Here is a 25,136-nt window from a genome sequence, read left to right on the forward strand (position 1 = left end):
AGCAGCCCCGGAGCCCCATCACCACCCCCTACCTCCTGCCCAGGCTCTCCTCAGGCAGCACGGTGCAGTCCCTCTGCCCCACCATCACCCGGTAGGTGCTGCCGGCCACGGGGGACCCGACGGCGGCGGTGAAGTGCCGGCGTGACTGGAAGCCCATCCCGCAGAGCGTCACCCGGGTGCGGCCATGCAAGGGGGCGCTTCGGGGGTGGAACTGAGGGGAAACAAGGCAGAGTCACATCCCCGGCCCATCCCAGTTCTCCACCCTCGGACTCCCAACAGCAGCACAGGGCTCACCCACCCAGCTCACGGGCAGCAGGTGGGCAGCCCTGGTGGGGAAGGGAGGGTGCAGGCCAGAGGCTGGCCCTGTGGCAAAACTACTTGGTGAGCCCTGGGCCATGGCAGGAGGCATGTCCAATGGCAGGCTGAGGGGACCCCCCCAGCGCACTGACAGGGCACGACTCCCTCGTGGGGGGGTGCAGCAGCAGATGGCGTTGGGAGCCGTGCCCACCCTCCCCTTGTCCAAACCCACCTGTTGTCCCTGCGGCCACCACAGCCTGCGCTGATGTGATGGACCCAGCGTGGTTCACATTCCGGGGACCGAACCAGTAGCCTCCAGAGTCCAGGGCAGGAGCTATGACAGCGCAACCTGAAGAGCTCCCCAGCGCCGAGGGGGGTTTGAGATGGCCCCCAAGCAGCAGGCTGTCCCTAGGGGGCCTCTAACAGCTCCCTGCCCGGAAGGCTGCCCTGAGTGGGCCTGTGACAGCTCCCCACCCAGCAGGCCGCCCCAAGGGGGCCCATGACAGCTCCCCACCTGGCAGGACCCCCCGAGGGGGCCCGTGACAGACAGCTCCCCGCCTGGCAGGAGGCCTGAGGAAGCCTGTTAAAGCTCCCCACCTGGCAGGACACCCGAGGGAGCCCATGACAGCTCCCCACCCCACAGGACACCAAGGGGGCCCGTGTCAGCACCCCGCCTGGCAGCACACCCCAAGGGGCCTGGGACAGCTCCCCGCCTAGCAGGACGCCCGAGGGGGCCTGTGACAACTCCCTGTCCGGCAGGACGCCCTGAGGGGGCCCATGGCAGCTCCCTGCCTGGCAGGACCCCCTGAGAGGGACCGTGACAGCTCCCTGGCAGGCAGCAGTCCTGTGGAAGGGCAATGCTGGGAAAATAACCTCTTCCAGTACTGGAGTTTATAACTTCTTCTAATGCAACTTAGCAGCTGGGCATGAGAAGGAGATGCCCGCAAGTGCTGCATGGATGCCGGCCAAGGTGCCCCCGGGGAAGCGTCTGACCAGCCATCCAGGGACTCAGATGAGGGGGAAAGGAGGCATTTCCCCATTGTGACGCTCTGTACCTCGGGGGAACACCCTACACCCCCATGTTCATCTCTATAAAATGATTGTGTGGTAGCCAATGCAAAGTTTGTCACGTTGGGTGGCTTCGGAAGGCTCATGATGCACTGAGCATGGTTGTTATAGTGATGTTATACTAATTGTTACAGTAATGTTATAGTAAGGTTATAGGTTATAACTTCATGTATATAGTTATGAGGCTGAAAATGTATCCTCATGGCTTAGAACAAGCCCATGCAAAAACTCTCCAATAGCAGAGAGGCAGTTCACACCTCGTCAGGGCATGGATGGGACAAACCCAGCCCAGCCTCACAGGAACAATGGACACTGGCTTAGGCAGGAACAAAAGAATCTGTTGGACCCTCGAGGGAGTCACCCCCTTCCTTTGTGCAGTTTGGGACTGCGATGAGGTAATGCACACCTGACTGAAGTGTGTGTGTGTGGGGGGGGGGGGAGCCAAGAGGAAAGAAAGGACATGATAAAAGGGAGAGACATTTTGCCATGCTTCCTCTCTCTCACACCTACATCTACAGACACCACCACCACCATGCGACTGAAACGCTGATCAAAGGGGAGAGCCTGACAGAAAAGTAACCAGCCAGCCTCTGGTGAGAAGCATCTATGTTTTTAAGGACATTGAAAGTGTTAGGATCAGCTTAGAATGCATTTTGCTTTCATTTCATTTGACCAAATCTGACTTGTTATGCTTTGATTTATAATCACTTAATCCATCTTTGTAGTTAATAAATCTGTTTGTTTATTCTACCTGAAGCAGTGCATTTGGTTTGCAGTTTGTCAGAGGCTCCCCTTGGGATAACAAGCCTGGTACATATCAATTTCTTTGTTAAATTGATGAACTTATATAAGCTTGCAGTGTCCAGCAGGCATAACTGGACACTGCAAGACGGAGGTCCCTAGGGTTGTTTCTGGGACCAGAGATATTGGCTCGTGTCATTCGTTTGCAAGTAGCTGGGATCAGCTTACATGCCAGAGGCTGTGCATGAACAGCCCAGGAGTGGGGGTTCTGACAGCAGAGCAGGGTAAGGATGGCTGCCAAAGTCAAGGATTGGAGTGACCTAGGAGATCACCAGTCCAGATAACACCAGAGGAGAACGTCACACCCATGTTAACAGAGATGTTTTTAAACCGCTTGCTGCCATCCCATGGGTCACAATGTTGGTGAGTTCGAGGCCTTCCCCTGCCCTGCATCTGTCTGCTCTGTCAGCTGATCAGGACAGCTATCTGTTACCCTGGGTGTGTACAGCACCCAGCACAGCAGAGCCCTTATCCTCACGTACTGCAGCAATACGGAGCCTTTGGTGTAACCAGTCCTTGCCGGGGAGCTGGCCTTTGGCAAGGTTGGGGGGAAGCTGAACTAACAAGCACGCTCAGGAGCACCTGCTAACCGGCCCCTCTGCCCTGTTTGAGTCTCTGCAGGAGGGAGGTGGTGGGAGAGGGAGTTTGTTTTTGCAGAGGACCACGTGTAACCTCGTCTAGCAGAAAACTGCCTGGAGATGACCCTAGCAACTGGTGACCTGGTGACCAGGAGGCCCAGCCCAGCTTGGCAGTCAGCTGGTTCTGGCCAGTGGGAGGACAAAGGGCTGAGGAGAAAGGACCCCGGTGACCTGACCAGCCAGTTCCAGCCAGTGGGGAACAAAGGATGGAAGAGAGGAGCCCCAGGCGACCTGTTTAGCTGGGACCAAAGACAAAGGACAGGGGAGGAGCTGTTGCGGGAGATGATATAGGATGATCGGCAGGAAGGAGGGGGCTTCTGGACTAGGGAGAGAGAGCAGCCAGAGCCCACCTGGATGCAGGAGAGACCTAGATGTACGGTACTGAGAGCTGCTAGGCCTGAGGGTCTGGAGAGTTTCCTGTGCTGGGTTCAGATGCTCAATAAACCCTCATGTTTTACGCTGGCTGAGAGTCACTCCAGTCTAGAGATCAGGGCTGCATCATTCCCTCTGGGGGTGGAGGCCCTGGGGGTCCAGAGTGAGTGGACTCCCTGAGGGGACCCACTGCAAGAGACAGGCATGCTGAAGGCTCAGAGAGGTGCAGTTCCAGGGGCCTACGGCTTAACCCCCGAGACAGAGCAGACTCCAGAGAAGGGTTGTCGCACTGAAGGCAGTTCCTCCCAGGAACTGTATGGAGCCAAGAAAGAGCACAAGTCCTGGGAGTCTATGATATAGGGCAGTTACCTTAGACCCGAATGAGAGGGCACATGAGAAACGGCAATAAAATATTGCCTGATCTAGGGAAGGGAGGATGGGGCAGAGGACAAACAATGACATTAAAAGATGGGACATTCAAACCAATAAAAGGCAATACTTCTGCACACAACATGTGAGCAGACTGTGGAACTCACTGCCACCAGAAGCTACAGAGGCCAGGAACTTGACAGAATGCAAAAAGGGATTGGACGTGGGCACGGACAATAATAGCCAGAGCTGTCATAATTAATAACAAATCTGGCAGGGATATTGAACCTCCTGCCTCAGGGCTTAAGCCAACCTATTAGAGACCAGGAGGGGACCTGTGTGCGGAGGGCTGACACCTCTGAAACCTCAGCGCTGGTCCCTGGGAGGCTGGGCCGGACGGATCTCTGCTCTGACCCAGTCTGGCAATGCCCATGTTCCTCTGATAGGCAACAAACCCCGCCCTCTCCCCCCAGCCTGGCACAAAGCCAGTCCCAGCCAAGAGCAGCATGTCCCCTGCCAGCCCCCCTTGGGGGAGGGAAATGCCCAGGTTACTGCAGAGCTAGGAAAGGGGATCGGGGGTGAGCACGAAAGAAAGGCTGGGTCAGTGCAGCAGCCAGGCAGCACCACTCCCTCCAGGGCAGGATCGGCAGCGGGTGTGTTTTGGGTCCAGGGCCCTAGGGGCTGCATGTATCAAGGTGCACCGGAGAAAGCGGAGTGCAAAGCATGGGCCCGAGACAAGGCAAGAGCCAGCGCAGCATACGAGGAGGAACAGGAGGGACAGCGCGGGGGACGGTGCAGGGGCCTACGTCAGTGAGGATGGGAGGGCAGCTCTTCTCAGTCCATAGTGCCGCGCAGTCCTCCTGCCGAGTGCACACGCCCCCACACCAGCCGCACCTCATGAAGCGCTCCGCCCGCAGGCAGCGCTGGCATGTCAGGAAGTGGCGGCAGCCTGGGCCGGTGATGGCAACTTGAGACACCTTCAGGGAAAAGGGAGAATGTCAGCATGCAGGGCCAAGGCTCGCGGAGATCTCGGGGCAACCGCAAAGCACTCGCTGAACGGGGACCTCCACACACCGCTCAGCACCAGAAGGGAAGGACACGGCCTTCCTGCAGCTGGCATGCCCCTGGGCACAGCCACTGCTATCTCCCAGCCACGGGTGAGGGGCTGCGATGAACCCCGCAGCCCAGCCAGCACATCTCCCCAGGACTGACAAGTTGGCGGGATGGCCGGGTCAGCAGCCCAACGTGCAGACCACCTGCCTACACCCCACAGCACTTGGAGGCAGTCCAGGGCTCCAATCCCATTTGGGGCGAGGGCACAGAGTTGGTTCCTGACCCGGGCGAAGTGGGAGCCCCCAGCCCAGCAAGGTTGGGGGCGAACGCTCGCCTGTCTCACCTTGTTTCCGGTGGCAAAGAGCAGAGAGTCCTGCAGCAGGCCAACCTCCCGCAGCACCGGCAGCTCCTTGCCCAGGGAGAAATTGGCCAAGGTGACGGTGTAGGAGCTGGATCGCTGAAGCACCACCTGAGGGGGGGCAGTTGGCCGTGTTCAGAGAGCGAGCGACCCCAAGGAAAGCCGGAGGACATGGTCCAGCCGACCCCCGCGGGAGGAGAGCAGCACTGCCCTGGGCGGGGCACCGTGCCCCGGCTCCCTGCAATCCCAGGGAAGGGGGGGTCTACAGTGTTCGCATGGCCCCCCAGTGCTGCTCAGGCCCAGCCAGTGGCCTGCCCACATGGCTGGATGGAGGCAGCTGACTCCTCCAGGCCCAGCCAGCGGCACGGAGAGGGGGAGAGCCTACGGTAGTGGCAGCACAGCAATAGCGCCAGGGAAAGGGATGGAGGTACTTTGGATTGGGCACAGTCCAGTCAGCCTCACAGGTCATTGTGACTGGCAGCCAGCCACAGAGCCCCAAGTCCAGGCATGATTTGCCCCATTTCATCCGGCCCGTGCCAGTTCCACGGGACGGACGCCCCGCATGAGCTTTGGAAACCGTTGGAGCATCCCAGGGCGTGTCGCCCCCTGCTGGAGGGGCTGGCATTGCAGCCCCCCCTGGAGTGGATACGGGGCACAGCCATGGAGCCTGGCACCGCAGAGCCTACCTGCATGATGCGCCCCTCCGCCGTGCCCAGGTGGGCGACCGTCACATTGCCCTGGGCCATCACAAAGATGGAGGTGAGCAGGACTCCGGCCATGTGCCCATTGAACAGATCTACCTTGTAGGGGGCCGTGGTGACCAGGGTGGGCTTGTTCCAGCAGCTGGTATCCACCACCGGAGACGAGAGGTTAACCTGGGACATCGCACAGCGTTAGCTCCCTGTGGCACCTCCACCGCCCCCCTGTCTTCTTCCTCCTCCCCACCCCCCCGGCTGCCCGGTGTCACACATGGACCTGCCTGTGCTCCCGCTGCATCTGGGGCCGCTGCCCCCGCCCTGCCACTCACTGCTCCCTCTGCCGGCCACCCGTGGGGAGGGAGCAGCTGGGGGGAAAGGGGACAAAGGGGACAGGGAATCCACTGCTGGCCCCAGCCACTTCCAGCTACCCCCTGCCCGGCTTCCTCCCGCCACCACCAGCAGTTAGCTCCACATTCCCACCTATACACCCCAACCTCCCAGTACCACCCAGCCCCCCAGCACCCACCCATACACCCCCTGCACCCCAGTTCCACCCAGCCCCCAGCACCCACCCATACATCCCAACCCCCCAGCATCCCAGTATCGCCCATATACTGCAAACTCCCCAATACCACCCAATCTCCCAACCCTCCATACACTCCAACCCCCCAGCATCCCAGTACCACCCATACACCCCAACCCCCCAGCACCCACCCATACACCCCCTGAACCCCAGTACCACCCAGCCCCCCAGCATCCACCCATACACCCCCAACCCTCCAGCATCCCAGTATCACCCATATACCAACTCCCCAGTACCACCCAGCCCCCACCCATACACCCCCAACCCCAAGTACCACCCAGCATCCCAGCACCCACCCATACTCCCCAACCCCCCAGCACCACCCATATACCAACTCCCCAGTACCACCTGCACCCCCATTCACCCGCTGCACCCCAGTACCACCCAGCCTTCCAGCACCCATCTATACATCCCCCAACTCCATAGCACCCACCCATACACCTCCTAACCTCCCTCCCCACCCCCATACATCCCACCTTCCACTACGGGGTGCATTGCCCAGAAGCTGAAGTTGATGCAATCGACAAATATGAAATGAACTCAGTAACTGATTGGCCCAGAACATCCCCCATGGTGCTATACAGAACTTGGCACCTGCGGGTGTGGGTAGCCTTTGGGCTTGGCGCTGGCCGGGCGAGGAGAAGGGGACTCCCCTGATCTCCAGCTCCCCTTTCTGCAGAAGCCCGGGCCAGCTGGGAATCACCAGCAGCGAGGGAGGACTGGCCGTTAAGCCGCAGACAAGAGATGCTGCAAGGGAACAGATACTGCTGGCAGCTGAAGGGGAAGCAGCAGCTCCTGGGCACCTGGATGAATGCTGGGCAGCTGCCAGGAAATTTTAGAGCTGTTTCCCTCGCAGGGAAGTCTCTCTTGGGATAACGGGCAAACTCCCTGCCTTGATCCCAGAGTTTCCCAGCCCCGGGGCGGGGGAGGAGGTTGGACTGCCCGGGGAGGGGCAGGCAGGACAGATGGGAGAGGGGCAGAGGAGTGGAGGTGGCACAGCCGCAGGGCAGCTTCTTGAAAACATCTTCCCCTGCCCCTGCGGCACATGGCCCTGATCCAGCTGGCCAGAGACACAGCTCAGCGGCCCATGCTCCGTATGGCTGCTCAGAGAGATAATGCCTGGGCTGATCATCCAAGTCCATCCACAGAGCAGGTGACTTCCCAGCCAGGGCGGGACAGGCAGGGAGGGAAGCTGGAACAGTGCCAGAAGTGGGTGGGGAAGACGATAGAGAGGGGGTGATGCCTGTGCCAAGGCATGGAAGGAGAGGCCAGCCACCCACCCGGTGCAGGGGGTGGCACAGAGGTGAGTCACTGTCCAGCCACGTGCTCTGCACTGTACAGGATCCAGCCCCTGCCCTGGAGGAGCTGAGCGCTGTACAGGGGCGGCACTGAGGTGCAACTCTCCCCCAACTCCTCCAGCAGAGAGCCAGAAGACCAAAGCCATGCAGCACTCTGGAGGCGTGATGTGCAAGCCGCTCTTGTGACACACACACTGCCGGATGGAGACCTCCTGCCCTGGGACCAGCAGCCAGTGAACCGAACCTGAGCTGCCAGAGCCAGGGGCTCCCAAAGGAAGCTGATGATCAGGGCGTAGGATGGACAGGGAGAAGGACAAATGTCCTCAATGTTCCAGGCCACACAGCAGCGCCCTTGGAAACCCTTCTCCATCGCCTGGCCCAGAGCCACATCCATGGGCCTGCCATGGACAGCCCCACAGGGAGGCTCCATGGGATCTGATGCAGGCCATCCCTGGGAGTGAGGCCACTACTGCTAGGGCCCTGCTAGCTAGTCACCCGAGGGGCAGGAGGGACCGCTGGCACCAGCACTACCTCAGCAGGTGGGTCAGAACACACTGGTGCAGATTACAACTGGAGCAGGGTGGCACATTAAGCCTGTGATGGGACTTTCAGGACAGGGGTCACAGGAAGCAAAGCTCCCTCTGGCTACAGCCAGAGGTCCGGAGATGAAGACACAGTGCTTCTGTCCTGCCTCGCATTGGCTGCATATCATTTGCTATCCCGCTGTTGAATCCACAGGCAGCTCCTAACTTAAGGCCTGTTTGCCTCTCGCTTGCGCGGCTTAGCTGTCTCGCCTGGAGTCATAACACCCACCCCTTCCTCCACGCGCACCAGCACCCGACCCAGCTGGAGCAGGCAGCCCAATTTCCCTGCCTTTAGGACTTGCACAGCTCCAGGCAGCTGCTGCAGAAGAGGAGGGCGGTCAACTGTAAACAGAGCATGAGTTCATGCCAGGCGCTCTTGGGAAACGGACAAGACATCTGGCAAGAGTTCAGACTCAGGGCCCTCCCACTCCCGAAGCAAGGGCTTGAGGCAAAGGGCTTGGCCTGACCCCATGACACACAATAGTGGAAGGAAGGAGACGAAGCTGGACTAAAAGGCCACAGCAGCCTCCGTGGAGGGAGGATTTTCCATCACACTCCCAGGAAATGTGGTGGGTTCCCATTCCCTCCAGGGCAGAACTCCCAGGAGATGAAACCGGGGAGGGGCGAGGGATCCAGCTGAGATCAGGGCTCGGTACACAGCCTCAGGCTGGGCTACACTTAAAAATCCGATTGTCCCAGCGACGTCACTCAGCTGGGAAAACGTCACCCCAAGCACTGTAGTTATGCTGGCCTAACCCCTAATGCAGACACAGCTAGGCTGACAGAATTCTCCCTTTACCTAGCTACCGCCGCTCAGAGAGCTGGATTCACTCCAGCCATGGGAAAACCCCTTAGCTGGCACAGGAAGTGTCTAGGCTGCAGCTCTACCGGGGCACAGCTGCAGCGCTGTAGCTGTGCGGCCACAGACACCCTCTGGCCCACCCCTCTCCTCTACCCAGAATGGAGCTACAGGCTAGGCACAAGCACAGCCAGTCACAGGGCAAAGGGCTGCCCTGCTGCGCCCTATCCCAGACAGCCTCCGCCTCGCCTCACCGCCCCCCCTCCACGCCCCTGCCTCCCGCAGCATTTCACAGCCTCCAGGGGCTGAAGTTCACGGCCTCTGGTTCTTCTGGCACGGGGATCAGGTGACAGGGCACTTCCCCCTGCACATCTGCATCTGCTCAGACAAAATCCAGTTGTGCTCTGCTACTGGCAGACACAGAGTCCCACTGGGGAGGAGCACTAAGAGCAAGGCTGCAGGAGGGGCTCCCAATGGGGCTCCAGTCGCTAGCACTTCCCATCTTCGCAGTGCGGCACACGACAAACCATGGCACAGGAACACCAGGGAGGTTACACAGCCTGGCCCTCAGACGTTAGGAAACAGGAGATCAAAGGGCGCCCGTGCGGTTTGAATTCAGCCCCTGGGGTGACTGCATTACGGTGCAGTCTTTAATTACAGGATCGCCGTCCAACTTCCCCACGGGCTAGCGTGTCATGGCTGTGCCCTAACACAGACACACAAGGGGCCAAAGGCTTTCAAAAAGCAAACTGCAAATCCAGAAATGCCATCTTGTGGCATCATACTGAGCCCCAGTTGGGTCACCAGCAGGGTTGGGACTGTTAGATGCACTGCACAGACCTCTGCCTCTGGAGCAATCCACATCAGTAGTAGGTTGTCATCCTCTCATGGGCCAGTGGGATGAGACGCATGCTTTGCTGGGGGCTCCCAGTTAGCTGCTGGTGGTAGAGGAACAGTGAGATGCAGGGATCTCTGCTTCCATTCCCGGGCCTGGAGGGGAGCCCAGACTCTTCTGCAATTTTTCCCAAGCTGTCCCATCCCCTCCAACCTGTCCCAGTCCTGTCTTTTCCCCACCCAGGCTCCTTGCCTACCCAGGCTGTCTCCAGTCCTCAGGCTTCTCATACCAGTCCCTGTCTCCTTGCCCAGCCCGTCCCAGTCCCTCCTCCAGCTAATTGTCCAATCTGTCTCTCTCCTACTCCCAGGTCTGGTGCCCTAGACCAGTGGTCCCCAACCTTTTGCATCTGGCGGGTGCCAGACGACGAGCCACAGAGGACCGTGGCGGCAGACGAGCATCCGCCAAAATGCCGCCGACAAGCGGCAATGTCAATTGGCGTTGCTGCCAAAATGCCGCCGACAAGCAGCATCATCCAGAGGCGGTGCCACCGAAATGCCGCCGAAAATCGGCGGCATTTCAGTGGCGACACCTCTGGATGTCGCTGCTTGTCGGCGGCATTTCGGCAGATGCTCGTCCGCCAGCCAGTACGCAGGTGCACCTAGATGCCCTGGTGGGCGCCATGGCGCCCGCGGGCACCGCGTTGGGGACCCCTGCCCTAGACTCCCTTCCCACGCTCCTCAGCTAACCTGTCTCTACTGAATCCCCCTGCCAGCCCTATGGCCCAGTCTCTTGGCCTACCGAGTCGCAATTCTCCCCCTGTACCTAGCTCCTCGTCAGATCTGTCTCTATCCCCCCGCATTCTCCTTGTCCAACCAGCCCCAATCCCCCAGCCCCTCGTCCGACCTGAATGCCTCCCTCAGTGGCTCTCAGTCCTCATTTCCTTGCCCAAGCAGTCTCAGCCTCCCCCACACACACATTCCAGGCCCAGTCACCACAACCTAGTCTCAGACTCCTGGTCCCAGGTTACTCCTTCCTCTGCCTCCCAGGACTGGCTCTTGCCCCTCTGCATTCAACTCAGCTTCCTGCTCCCCAAGGCCTGGCTGCCAGCAGGGGGGCTCTGAGAGCGCACAAGAGCCCGGCTCCTGCCCTCAGTCCCCATGCCCAGCTGGGGCCAGGAACAGCTCTGCTCTGTCCACCCCCTCTAGCCTAGGCTGGAGCATCAGATGCTCAGTAGGAAGGTGGCTGCACAGACTGGTCAGCACTGGGAGCTCTGGGGCAATGGAGCATGCTCAGTGAGGGAGAATCTCCAGCCACCATCGCAGAAGTCTTCACTGAGCATGTGTGAACTGTAATGTTAAAACTCTTTGAACTTAGCCAAGTGTGGAAGGATTTTCCTGGGGACAACAAAAGGCACCTTTCTGACACTGGGGTGACCCCATTTCACGTCCCTGCTCCAAAGTATGGGGCCGCTAGAGCTGGCCATGCAAAAGGTCACATGCAAAACCTCGACCCAACCACATGGAAACAGGGGCTGCTGCACCTACAGGAAACTAGCCAGCTGCATAGGGTGGCGGATTTCTGGGAGACACACCACAGACCCATCTACCGGGGGAGGTGAGCTGCAGAGCACTAACTGCCCCATGGAGACCCTGATGTGTTAATACACAATTCACAACCCCCACAAACTGCTCCATGGCAGAGTGCAGACAAGCCCTATGGGGAGAAGGCCGAGGCCTGGTCCCTCCCCTCGGCCTTCCAGTTTCTCCCATGGGAGGGGGGGGGGGGAGTCCTGACCGTCTTTAAATGCTACTCCACTGCCCCTCGGCAACACAGCATATATTTCCCCAGCCTCATTCTTGGAAACAGCTTGACCATTTTGGCTGGAAATTCCCAACAAAATTCAGGCTGCGGAAGACACGGGGCATGGAAAATTTAAGCCCAAATGGTTAGAATTTGGCAAAGTTATGAGTAACTGACAATGGAGTCTTATAACAGGAAATGCTGAGCAGCCTTCCCAATAGACCAGATTGCCAGCCCCGGCTCTGAGCACTGGGGTCACAGAGCCACATCCCTCCCCTGCTGCCAACCCTGGCTCTGAACACCGGGGTCGCAGAACCACGTCCCTCCCCTGCTGCCAGCCCCGGCTCTGAGCACCGGGGTCGCAGAACCACGTCCCTCCCCTGCTGCCAGCCCCGGCTCTGAGCACCGGGGTCGCAGAACCACGTCCCTCCCCTGCTGCCAGCCCCGGCTCTGAGCACCGGGGTCGCAGAACCACATCCCTCCCCTGCTGCCAGACCTGGCTCTGAACACCGGGGTCACAGAGCCACGTCCCTCCCCTGCTGCCAGCCCCGGCTCTGAGCACCGGGGTCGCAGAACCACGTCCCTCCCCTGCTGCCAGCCCCGGCTCTGAGCACCGGGGTCGCAGAACCACATCCCTCCCCTGCTGCCAGACCTGGCTCTGAACACCGGGGTCACAGAGCCACGTCCCTCCCCTGCTGCCAGCCCCGGCTCTGAGCACCGGGGTCGCAGAACCACGTCCCTCCCCTGCTGCCAGCCCCGGCTCTGAGCACCGGGGTCGCAGAACCACATCCCTCCCCTGCTGCCAGCCCCGGCTCTGAGCACCGGGGTCGCAGAACCACGTCCCTCCCCTGCTGCCAGCCCCGGCTCTGAGCACCAGGGTCGCAGAACCACATCCCTCCCCTGCTGCCAGCCCCGGCTCTGAGCACTGGGGTCGCAGAACCACGTCCCTCCCCTGCTGCCAGCCCCGGCTCTGAGCACCGGGGTCGCAGAACCACGTCCCTCCCCTGCTGCCAGCCCCGGCTCTGAGCACTGGGGTCGCAGAACCACGTCCCTCCCCTGCTGCCAGACCTGGCTCGGAGCACTGGTTGCAGAGCTATGTCCGTCCTGTGCTGCCTGCCCACAGACAAGCTCCCAAGAGTGACAAGGATCAGTCCCAGGAACGCGCATGGAAACCACAGCAACCCCTCAGATCAGCCATGCCACACAACCCCTGGGGCTGGCACCATACCAGCTTCCACGGAGACACCGCCCAGCCCTGAGCTAAAGACCAGCCAAGGCGACCCGTCTCGGGCTGCTCGGAGCGTGGGACCGAAAGCACCACACAGCTCCTGACCCTGCAGCTCCACAGCTGAGAACAGGACCCTGTGCCTTTAAATCTGGCGCAGTCAGCTGTGGGGTGACTCAGGCCTCACCTTTCTTCTCTGGCAGGCCTGGGGAATGTGCACAAACCCCCTGGCAGTGTCCCACGCCCACATGGAAGCCTCTCCACTGCCTTGGGCCCTGGAAGCACATCGGTGATGGGGCTTGGCCTAGAATCCAGCAGACTAGCTTGCACACACCCCCTCCCCACACACACACACACCCTCCCTGCCTTCCCAAGCCCGGAGACTGACCGGTCACCTGACACCACCGAACATTTCCTCCTGGGGCTCCAAGGAGAACAAAGCCATTCACACTGCCATAGCCCCGTGGCTCCAAAAGGGCCTCCTGTCACTTAGCCCCTGTGCAAGCCGGAGCGCTACTGGATAGACTGATCTCCCCGAGCCTCCCTGGCACCATGCCAATCATGGGTCTCAGCTCCAGGTCGGGGAGCAGAGCAGCACGGTGCCTAGGGAGGAACCTGGAGAGGGTTAGGAAGTCTGCGGGGGAGAGAAAGGGTGCCAAGAAGCGCCTAGCACCAGGGAACAGGAAAGGGGGAGCTGGCCTGGATCCTGCCAGAGCAGAATGCCCGCTGTGTGTGCACACGTGAGATCAGAACTGGCCTACGTTGTCTCTCTGTCAGCAAGCAGGTGTCACCCCAGGAGAACCATCATACTGGACATGGTCAGAGGCGATGCTGGAGCAGCCTCCTCTGGGGGGGCACTCGCTCCCCGGAATCTGACTCCTTGCTTTCCCCTCCTGGTGGGTCAGAAACAAGCCATGCACCAGCTCTGCAACCGGGAAGCATAGTGCCAGCTGCTCACCACCAGCCCTGGCGTCTGGTCGAGCAAAGCATGCTAAAAACAGCAGCATTGTCACAGCAGTGTGAGCATTGGGCCGGGCACCCCAGTACGATCTCATCCGAGACCCTAGGTACACACTCAAGAGGGTGGCCTGTCCCACTGCCCATGCTGCAGCAACTACACTGCTGTTTTTAGCCCGCCAGCTCAGAGCCAGCATGGGTCTGTCTCCTGGGGCTGGAAATCCCACCTCCAGCGCCAGCGTAGAGACACCCTCAGTGTGAGAGTTAATCAGGTTTCAGTGGATGGCACACTTTGTTTCTGTCAGACTGCCAAGAAAGTCAGATGGGCTGAAAGCCCATTGAATTGGGCCCTGGACTTGTGCAAGGCACTTGCTGCCTGGTGCGCTCAGCAGACAACATGCTGCCCTCTGGAGAAGATCCCAGGGTTTCAGAGGGTTGCGGCTCAGCTGCATTTGTGCCACACAAGTTCCGCTGTCATAGCTCAATCACAGCAGCCCTCAGGAGGTCTCCCCATACAGCAGTGCCACAGGATGGCCACAGAATGCTGAATGCACATGGCATGGTCCCAGGACAAGCTCCAAGTCAAGACCCCTGCACGGCACCATCACTGCAGTCAGGGGATGTGTTCCCATGCTCTCGGCCCTTCCCTGTCAGCAGCCCCGGGCTTCCCAGATTTGCAGCACAGAGATGGGATTGCTGCAACATGCTACCCAGAGAAGGTAGCAGCTACTGAGGGAGAAGAACACAGCCACGAGGCGCCTTCACCCTGGGGTCCCGCACTCAGCCACTCTCACAAGGAGGGGCCTGCGGGTTCCACTCCACACACTACTCCCAGCTCCAAAGCCAGGGTCGGTCAATACCCGGGCAAGGGGGCAGCAGGACACCTCTGTACCATCCCTGAGACAGAGCTGGGAAGGGCCAGAGGCAACAGGGGTAAAGAGGTTGTGACACTGGCAAACCACAGGGTGGAGCATCCCGGATCCAACACAAAATCCACACCTGCCAACGCAACCCAAAACATGGAAGCTTTTTACTGCCAATGAAAAGGACTGAAAATAGCTTCCCAGCCCACCAAGGCGAGCCCAGAGACTTCCCATCCCCAGGCCTCACCCCAATGAGGCTCTGGGGTTGCATCCACAGGGGACCAGCACTGGGCAGGTCTCTCAGCTCTCCTATTAAATATTAACATTAACCAGCCCCTGGGGAGTTGTTCCTTGCATTGCTAGGAGCAGCTGGGCAGGGAATGGAGCATGGGACACACCCACCCAACTGGAGCTGCAGCCAGTTAGCTGAATGCTAGCACAGGCCAGATGCTTAAGCATAGCTCCAGGAGAGCACAGGTGGGGACTAGCTGAGACACGCTCACAGGGCTAGGGCACAGCAGGGTGAAACTCAGGGCTCACCCTCCCTGGCTGTATCTCTCTTGTATTTCTGGCACTAATTCCCCTCATATTTCTGTACCAACAAACACAGTCTCCAGGGCCACCTGCGGCTGCTCCCCTCCCCAGACCTCTTTGCAGCCCCAATTCCCCGGCTGCCTGAGACCCCAGGCACAGACAGAAGGTCTCTGATTGCAGAATGTGGTTATGCCGCACCCAGCAGAGGTTTGGCCTTGTGGCAGGCAGGACACCAAGGTATTTGAACCCCATCTCCAGGAGGCCGAGTTCTGTTGAAAACGAGCTCTCTGAGGATCCAGAGGAGTGGGTCAGATTACAGGGCAATTAGCAGCTGTGAGCGGAACCCTAAATCAGAAGCACCTCTCGCACCTGTGTGCACTCAGCTTACAGCTAGGAGAGCCCCAGACCTGGCACTGTTACCCCTGACTTAACAAGGCCAACGCACCAAACACGAGGTTACAAATCCCCCGTGATTGACTGTGCCAAATGTGCCCGGTGCACCTGCTGAGAGGCCTGCAATAGGAACATCCAGATTAGGCAGTTCCCAGGTGCGGAGGTGAGAGCTAATCAGAGACAGCAAACATGCAGCAGGCTACACACCCTGTCTGCGTCTGCACCGGGTGAGTCGCAGGCACCCGGCCTCCCCCCATGCCTGCTCTGTCCCTGCTCTCTGGAGCTTGGTACTGGCTTGATTCTGGGTTTTCGTACCCACCAGTTCGCTGTCCAAGCAGATTAGGACACTGCCACCAGTCTGCAAGGACGGTGCCGATGCCCCCACTGCAGCAGCAACAGAGCATGGCAATGCCAGGCTGTACCGCCAAGAAGTGCAAGTGCAGCCAGGCCAGAGAGGGATTGCATGAGTAGGGAGCCGCCACGCGTACTGCCCCCTCCCCGTCCTACACACTGTGGCAGCGCCGAGGCCCCTGGCCACAAGCCAGCACTTGTTACCTTCCCCTGTGGCCAGCAACCAGGGAGTCTTAGCACGGCCTCCATGGGCATGTCTGGCAGAGCCCTAGCAATTCCTGTTCATCCTGCACGGGACAGGAGACAGCTTCTCTCTCTGAGTCACAGGCCTGGACCCCTCCTTGCACCCCCACTAGGGAATCAATTTTCCCCTCAGGCCTTAGCAGAAGCTGAACCGAAGATCCCAGCTGGGGAGTGTGAAGATCCGGGCCAAGCCAGAAATGCAGCAAGGGGCCAGCTGGGAACTGACCCTGCTGGAGCCACTGGGGAGAATCAAGTGTCCTACTCTGGGGCGCTTGCTTTTCCCCTTGCTCTGGGCTTGCCTTGGTCGTCAGCCCCTCCACGCAGCCCAGCTCTCTGACGGGCCAGGTTCTGCCCCGCCCCCACAGCCGGATGACTTGCTGCCTCTCTTCAGTCATCTGCTTGTTTCCGAACAGGGAGAGGGAGGAGATTTAGGGATCAGGATGATGACGAGCTGCTCAGTCCTGACCTACAGCCCCCCTGCTACTCCAACCAAGGTCAGAGACACGGTGATGCTGATGGTGCCCTGCCCACTCTTCGACCTGGGACAGGGCTTGGGTTGGGTTTGAGACCCAGGCAGCCCACTGAAGCATGGCTGGATCTGAGAGAGTGCTGGGGCTCCAAAGATCAGCCCAAGGGCTGGAGTCACTATTCCATCTGGGGTGGCACTCCCAGGAGAGAAGGGGTAGGAGAGCTGGGTGTAGGCCTGAGATTTAACTCACCCCATACTAAACCAGCCTTGGGTGAAACTCAGGGATGTCACCACTAAAATTAAGGGGGAAAAGTGCTCCACTGCTGCTAAGGTGCCCTCACCTCAGGAATGCCCCTAACAAGAGTTATAACACCAAGGGTTGTAAAGTAGAGACACCCAGGCACTGGGAAGTTTAGGGAGGAAACAGAAAGACCCCAAGAATTGGTAAAATAGATACGATAAACTCTGACCAGTGAATTTATGCTGACCATCTGCACAAACACAGAAGATCATAAGTTACAATTTGGGCATGAGAGATAAAATATAAAGAGTTGAACAGGGAGGAAAAAACAGGTGCCAGTGCATGATTGGTTAAATTTTGTTACCTAGTGGTACTGAGTTAAAGGAGGTAGCTTGTTTTACCTAAATAATGTAACAAAAAACAATGCTCTTTGGGAACCATCTCTGGACAGGAATTTAACATCAAGCTGCTGGAACTCTGACCCCTCTGCACAACTGTGACGTGCAGACACATCGCCAGAACCCCCAGATGAGAGGATCCTAACTGGCCATCGGGTGAATTTTGTCTGTATATTGGGAGTGTTGAGCATAAGAGATTTGCTTGGTATATGTATTCTGTGTGTGTTGTTAATAAATAACCGAGCTCCCACTGGATGGAAGGACAAGACAGAAACAGAGCTGCTACCGAGGCCTTGCCCTTTACTCTTCCTAACCGCCAGGCATGCATGGGTTTCCTGTGTGCTGGAGTGAGGGGCTTTCCTGGGTGGATCGCTCAGCCAGCACCCCTTCCAGCCGCTGTAGAAATCTGCCCGCAGCCAGAAATCATGTAGCGACAGAGAGGGGAAATGAGTCAGGATTATTGCACAATCCGGTGGAGCAGGCAGCCTTCGGATTCCAGAGGCAGCAACACCCCTTCAGCTGCCAACGCGCTGTTTGTTTTGCTTGTGCAAACTAAGTCGGCCAGCCTGCACAGCCCGCGCTATCAGTTCCCAACTGGCCTATGAGCCCATTTCACACCAGAAACCTCCCACGCTTCCAATCTTCCCTGGCTGCAAGGTGCCAGGCTCTCCTGCCGTTTACCAGCATGACACAGCCCAGTGTTAAACTGCAAGTCGCCCCAGAACTGGGACCCTGGCACCCCACCTCCCCAAGGTGAGCCTGCTCCTCATCTTGCATGACGCTGCCCAGGAACGTATCCACACGGAGGGGCTGGCCACCTTGGGTGAGCGCTGCCCAGGCTCTGAGCCGTGGGACGCCACAGTAGTCAGGTTGTAAACACCTCCCTGCAGCAATCTGCAAACAAAACAGGCAGCATGTTCCCAATTCCTGGAGCCGGGAGCCCCAGGGAAGGGGGCACCAACTTGTTCTGCTCCAGGAAGAACACAAAGCTGAGAGAAAAGAGGAAAAGCAAACAGCCACACAATGCCAGGAGCGGGCAGGATGGCAAACAGCAGCCGATTAGTAAGAATAGGAAAAGGCCAAATCAGACCAGACTTTCACTTTATGCAGAGATTGCTAGCCACATGTTATCACTGTTATTACTCATGCCTATTGTGACACAGCTTAAGGGCAACCCCACAGTGCCAGGCACTGTAAGACACCCCATAGCTATGGCAGTGTGAGGCCAGGAGCACGGTAACACCCACTAACACAGCTGGGTGGCACAGGATTAGCTTTGCCCACAGCAGTGCTTGCTGCCCTGGGGAATTTTTGTGGGTGGTCATTTTCTACAATCCTGAGATCACAGGTTTGGAGTCTAGCGGAAGCCCAAAGTGCCAGTGAGTAGCAAAAAGTTGGCATAGCCCTTTTTTCCTCTCTCTCCCTCTCTTGCTGCCAATAACCATGTCTGTCTGTATCCCATCACTCAGAAAACATAGGGTCAAGTGCAGATCAGGGGGCTGGGAGTCAGGAAAGCCCAAGTTCTCACGTTGGGTCTGACATGGTTTTTCCGCAGGACTCTGGACCAGCCCCGTCCCCTCCCTCTGCCTCACTTTCCCCATCTGGCAAACGCAGGGGAAGCAAATGTTTCCTCAGGACTTTGTGAGGCTCCATTCATATTTGCACAGCACTTTGAGCAGGGGAAGTGCTATTTGCTAACCCCCGGGGCCACACCCTCTTGAAGGAACGGAAACAGAAGACAGAGAAGGGTACTTGGATCAACTCAGTGCTGCCAAGCAGTAATGAGGCTGCTATTAAATGTGTGTCATCGGGGCTTATATATAATTCATGGGGTAGAAAAGCAATTAAACCAAACCTCACTGGCTGGGGGGAGGGGCAGCGGGAAGAGAAGCTTTTGGGGTTTGGGGGACAGAAAACAAGGCCACTGTAACTGATCGTGAACTAGCCCCGCTAGTCCCACCCTCAAGGTTACATGAGACACAACCGGCTCTGCTCGGAGCAAGGTCAGCAATATGCGATCTGCAAAGAGCCTGGAGCCGCAGCTGGGGCAGCGACCCCCTGGCCCTAACCACGCTGACAAGTGCAGCTCCTCACCCGGCAGGGCACTCCGCAAGGACAGGGCTCCCCTTGGACAGATCTCAGCTACCGCAGCTGCTAAAGGTCATCTCAACACCCCCAGAACCAGGAAGCACAAAGGCCCGGCTAGCATAGGTAAGCGTGAGAAACAGGAAGACACTAACCAAACTTTGAGCCTCAATAGCTGAGATTCAATGTGGAATGAGAGGACTGGGGGCAACTGGGCCGCCTTTCCTTTTATCCCAACCAACTGGCCCACCCCAGAGAAACCGCTCTGGGCAGAAAGCGCTACATGCCCCCCGCTCCTCTGGCAAGGGGGAAGGTAGCGTTCGCAGGGGACTCACGTTGTGGGGGCAGTACTCAACGGCCTGGAAGAAGCTGAGCCCTCGCAGCAGCTCACGCTGGGCAATGCCACAGCACTTGGACATCCCATCCTCGATGGCCTGGTTGATCTGGTGCACGGGGAAGGCGCACACCGCCGAGTACCAGCGCGGCGTGGAGCTCTCTGCCTCGCTCTCAGCGAACGCACCGAACAGGACCAGGTCGGTTTCGTTGACGCTGATTTCCTGGGCCAGCTTTGGGCCCGGCCGGGCCACATGGGCTGCCTGCAGCACGTTGAAAGCCACATCATGCTTGTGCTCCCCGTCTGAGCTCCGCCTCCGTCTGCGCTTGGACTCGAAGCGGCAATCCAGGACCAGCTCGCGGTACCGATCCGTGTTGTGCTCCTTGGCTGTCAGCCGCACCAGCCGCGTGTGGTACGATCCGGATGTGGGGCTCTCCTTTTGGATAGTCAGGAAGTACACAAAGTCCTGGGCACTGAAGGAATACACGTAGTCAATGGGGTAGGAGTCCTGGAACTCTGGAAGCACGTTGAGGGAATCGGAAACACAGGAGAACCCATCCAAAGTGGCCTTCGGTCTCCGGATAGACACCGATTTCGGGCTGTACCTCGCAGCTATGCTGCTATTGATGGTAGAGACAATGTAGAAGTAAGAAACACGGCTGGTTTCAGTCACCAGGACCCTCGTCCCCAGGGGGCTGGCCACGCAGTCTGGGCACTCATCAGGACTGTTCTGAGCTGCATACAAACAGTAGGTGGCACTAACCACCACCAGGCTGTCTTGGATTTCCAATTCGTGCTGGAAGCACCGGCCGTGCTGGGAAGTGCCACAGCTGTATAACCATGGCTCAGATGGGTCCATCACCAGAACCACGTTATCTGTGTCTTCAAGCTTCCGGCCGTCTCCCGGCTCCTGGCACTGGGCACAGATCTCGCACTGGGCACTGCCCACGGGGCCAGTCACAATGACTGATGAGTTTGCCAGTGCCGGGCTCACCACGTAGATCTTGTTCCGCACCGCCACAAAGAGGGCAGCTGCTCCGCTCGGATCCTTGTAGGTGACAATGTTCTGGATGGGGCCATCCGCGGTGAAGCTGGGCAGCTCATACTTGACAGTGAAGTCCCTGGTAGCGCTATAGGGAATCCGTGGGCATTGCCAAGTGCTGAAAGAAACTCCGGTGAGCATGAACCCCAGGGAGAGGCAAACCAGGAATGAAAGCCCCATGCTAGGGGAGGAAACGCCACTCCAAGATCCTTGACTTCAAAGGTCACCTGAGCGCCTCAGCTCTGAGCGGGTCTGGGATCCATCGAGTGTGAGCTACCATTCCACTTCAGCTGAAATACCAGCAGGAGAGAGCATGTTAGTCGCAACATTGAAGAGGTGTCATGCCGCACTCTAGTACCCAACCGGGAGCACACTGCCTCCCCATCCCGCAGAGCAGGCACCGGGTCTCCCCCCAGAGTGCAGAGGGGATCAGGCCCCCCATGCTGGCTGGATCTCTCCAGCATGTCCACAGCACCTACCAGCAGGACAGACCCAGAAAAGCGCTGGTCCATCTCATTCACTGGAGGAAAGAAGTGGATTTGTATTGATGGGTAATGAAGCATGCTGCCCTGACGCTGTACTGCCGTGTCAGCCAGCCACTTGCACAGTCAAGCATCTGGTAACCTCAGTGAGGGTTCACCCAAACGAGGCAAGCCAATACACCCTGCGTGCACTGCCCTGGATACACACTGGGGCTGAGGCACATCGGATGTTGAACAGAACAAAGAAGCCTGGCTAGGTTTTATAACCAGCTACGACGTTTGGATCTCTAAAGACTGGAGGCTATATAGCTCTGGGGCCCACTCCAGTTGGGATCTGCAAGTAGACGACACTTCTTTCCCCCAGAATCCCCTCATCTCTCACAGGTAGCCCAAGCTGTTTGGAAGAGGTAGCACCGGGCAGCCCCTCCTCCATCTGGCCTCCACATTGCCATGAGATGGAGACAGTAAGGGCTGGGGAGGGGAGAGGGTGAAGATTCCTCTCCCTCACTCAGGCACCTGCTGCAGATCCAGGGACTGAGCATCAAAGGTCAGCCTGCATCTAGCTAGGATGGGAATGAGGGACCTTATTGACGGCCCGCCTCCCACTATTCCCAAAACCATCTGGGCAGGAGCCTTTGTCAGAAAGGTTGAAAGGAGCACTGAAGTGCAGAATAGGGCCCCAGTCAGGTTGTCTGCTAACAAGGGAGGCCTCAGGACTGCGCTCACTTCCCTAAAGAGCAAAAACTGCAACCGATCAAGAAGCAAAACTCCCGGCCCCAAATCATCTCCATACATAGCGAGCCCGAGTCTGTTCCAGCTTTATAGAACACCTGCCTCGATGGATCCGCCCGTCTCTGGAGACGAGTTCCACTGGATTTCAGACTCCGGGTCCCTGGAGTAAGGGAAGTTGACAGGATTTGGCTTCTGTTTGGTTTATTATTATACACGGCTATAGCCTCAGGGGCACATTTTCCTAACCTTCATAAGCGCACGTGGAGGTGCCCTCAAGCGCAGGATGTGCATCCGCAACTGGCTAGTTATGTAGCTAAACTGCCACTGTTGCATGGGCACTTACTTAGGCCTTGTCTACATGGGAAAGTTTTACCAATTATACCACTATAGTTACACCAGTATAACCCCACCACCACCACCCATCCATCCTCCGCCGTGGACAAGCCTTATTCCACTATAAGAGACCATTTTTCTGGGTTAGTTTAAACCTTTTCCCAAGCAACATATGCTAAGCCAAACAAGCCACCCTTCTCCTGGTGAGTATCCCCAAGGGGCATGGCAGCACCTCTAGATTAGTTTAATTACACACTCCAGCTTACAGATAAGGAAAATTTGCTTTTTAAACAAGGCGGCTTTGGAGTGGGGAACTTCCTCCTCTCATTCCATCTAGGGCTGGGCTGCTGGCAGCAGCCACACACCTAGATCACTGCAGTGATTCCGGAAACTCGCCTGCACTGTCTCACACCTCCTCTGCTCTGTCACCACATGCCAGAGGAAGGCAGAGACAGGGGGAATATGGATAAGGAGAGCCAGCTGCTCCCTCTACCCCACACCCACCCACCTACCTGCTGGGCATGCTCACCGGGGGTGTGGGGGGGGGGGGGGATGAAAGTGGGGAAAGACACCGAGAAGCCAGGAGAACAGTAGGGTTTCTACAGAGGCAGAAAGCATGGTAGGTGGAGATGCCCTCCCCATGCCACAAAAACCACGGGACAGGAATGGTTATGACTGACCAGGGCAGATTTGAAGTAGTGACCTGGTAGTGGCAGGTCCTGTGCCCCATGCCTCATCCTGGAGGCGATGGACCCTGCGCCCCACTCCCCATCAGATCAGATGCCCGGTTCCCCCATGCCAGGTGGCACTCTGTCCTGAGCACCCCCGTTGAGTCTCATTAACACGCTCCCAACGGTTAGAAACTGACCTTAGAAACCCGTGCCAGGCACAGGCAGAGATCTGTCCCTGGGACCGGCATACGGGCACCCGCTGAGAGGCAATCCAATGGCCTCAGAGCGTCTGCCTGTCCCTGTTCTTCCCCCCTGGACAGGGATCCCAACACCAGACTGGGCCCCTCTCCACACCACCCCCCAGGGATCTGCCCTGGGAACACGGAAACCTGGCACCAGTGGGTATAAAATGGGTATTCACCCCCCACGACCCCCCATCCCAGAGTCACCCTCTGCCCAGCCCTGCTGCCCCAGACACACCACACACCCTGCCCGCCCCAGAGACACCCCCTGCCTGGCTCCTGCTGGCTCAGACACCCCCTGCCCAGCCCTGCTGCCCCAGACACCCCCACCGCCAACCCCAGAGACACCACCTCCCTGGCCCCCGCCGCCCCCTCTCCCCCTCTCCCCCCACCCTCACCCTCACCCTTTCCCTTTCCCTCTCCCCCGCCGGAACCCACCGCAGACGCCGGCCGCTCCCCGCTGCGCCGGGCCGGGCCAGCCCGTGGGTGCTTGGCCGGGGCGCTCCGCTCACCTGGTCGGGTAGCTCCGGGGCGGGGCGGGGCGAGTTGAGCTGGAGGAGGGACCCGCCAGCTCCCGCCCTGGGGCCGGCACCACGGGCGGGCTCCTGCCAGCGGCTCCGCCCGCAGTCTGACCGGAGCCCCGCGGCAGCGCGGGGTGTGATCGAGATCCTGGGAGCTGCAAGTGCCCAACTAGCCGGGCTGTCATCCCCGGCCCGGACAGACACACACCCTGGACACACACACACACACCAGACACACACACACATACCCCCGACTGACGCACAAGCGCACCCTGGACACACACCCACACCAGACAGACACACACACACACATATACCCTGGACAGACAGACAGACAGACACACACACACACACACTGGACAGACACACACCCCGGACACACACACACATTCATGCACACCCCGGACAGACACATACACTCATACACACCCTGGACAGTCACACACCCCGGACACACACACACATTCACACACACCCCAGACAGACAAACAGACAGACACACACACACACACACACACCGGACTGACACACACACCAGACACACAAACACACTCCAGACACACACACACATACCCCAAACAGACACACACACACACTGGACAGACAGCCAGACATACATCCCGGACACACACACAACAGACAGACAGACATACACCCCGGACAGACACACACACATACCTGACAGACACACACATACACCCCTACACACACACCGGACTGACAGACATACACCCCAGACACACACACTGGACAGACAGGCATACACCCTGGACACAAAAACACATTGTACACACACCCACACCCACACCTTGTACAAACACACACACCCTGTACAAGTACACACACTCCCGTACATACACCCTGTATAAACACACACACATCTTGTACTGACACACACATACACATTGCTAACATAGTTCCTATCTTTAAGAAAGGGGGGGGGGGAGTGATCTGGGCAACTACAGGCCTGTCAGTTTGACATCTGTAGTATGCAAGGTCTTGGAAAAAAATTTGAAGGAAAAAGTAGTCAAGGACATTGAGGTCAATGGTAATTGGGACAAAATACAACATGGTTTTACAAAAGGTAGAGCGTGCCAAACCAACCTGATCTCCTTCTTTGAGAAGGTAACAGATTTTTTTAGACAAAGGAAATGCAGTGGTCAAATTTACCTCGATTTCAGTAAGGCATTTGATACGGTTCCACATGGGGAATTATTAGCTAAATTGGAAATGATGGGGATCAATATGAAAATTGAAAGGTGGATAAGGAACTGGTTAAAGGGGAGACTACAACAGGTCGTACTGAAAGGTGAATTGTCAGGCTGGAGGGAGGTTACTAGTGGAGTTCCTCAGGGATTGGTTTTGGGACCAATCTTATTTAATCTTTTTATTACTGACCTTGGCATAAAAAGTGGGAATGTCCTAATAAAGTTTGCAGATGACACAAAGCTGGGAGGTATTGCCAAT

The 25,136-nt window shown here is 58.0% G+C and overlaps 1 protein-coding gene across 1 annotated transcript in view; it reads right to left on the bottom strand.

Moving 5' to 3' along the window:
• MST1R (macrophage stimulating 1 receptor) overlaps window positions 1–20,868 on the bottom strand; it is a 46,214-nt gene extending 25,346 nt beyond the window's left edge. The window contains exons 1-5 of the mRNA XM_065407895.1: window positions 19,648–20,868; window positions 5,643–5,831; window positions 4,942–5,067; window positions 4,352–4,522; window positions 33–211 (exon numbers count right to left, since the gene is read on the bottom strand). Coding sequence (XP_065263967.1) covers window positions 33–211; window positions 4,352–4,522; window positions 4,942–5,067; window positions 5,643–5,831; window positions 19,648–20,868 — 1,886 coding nt within the window. The remainder of the gene's footprint in view (window positions 1–32; window positions 212–4,351; window positions 4,523–4,941; window positions 5,068–5,642; window positions 5,832–19,647) is intronic.
• Window positions 20,869–25,136: the final 4,268 nt, after the last annotated feature.

Source organism: Emys orbicularis, chromosome 7, assembly GCF_028017835.1.
Source record: "Emys orbicularis isolate rEmyOrb1 chromosome 7, rEmyOrb1.hap1, whole genome shotgun sequence".
Classification (NCBI taxonomy): domain Eukaryota; kingdom Metazoa; phylum Chordata; order Testudines; family Emydidae; genus Emys; species Emys orbicularis.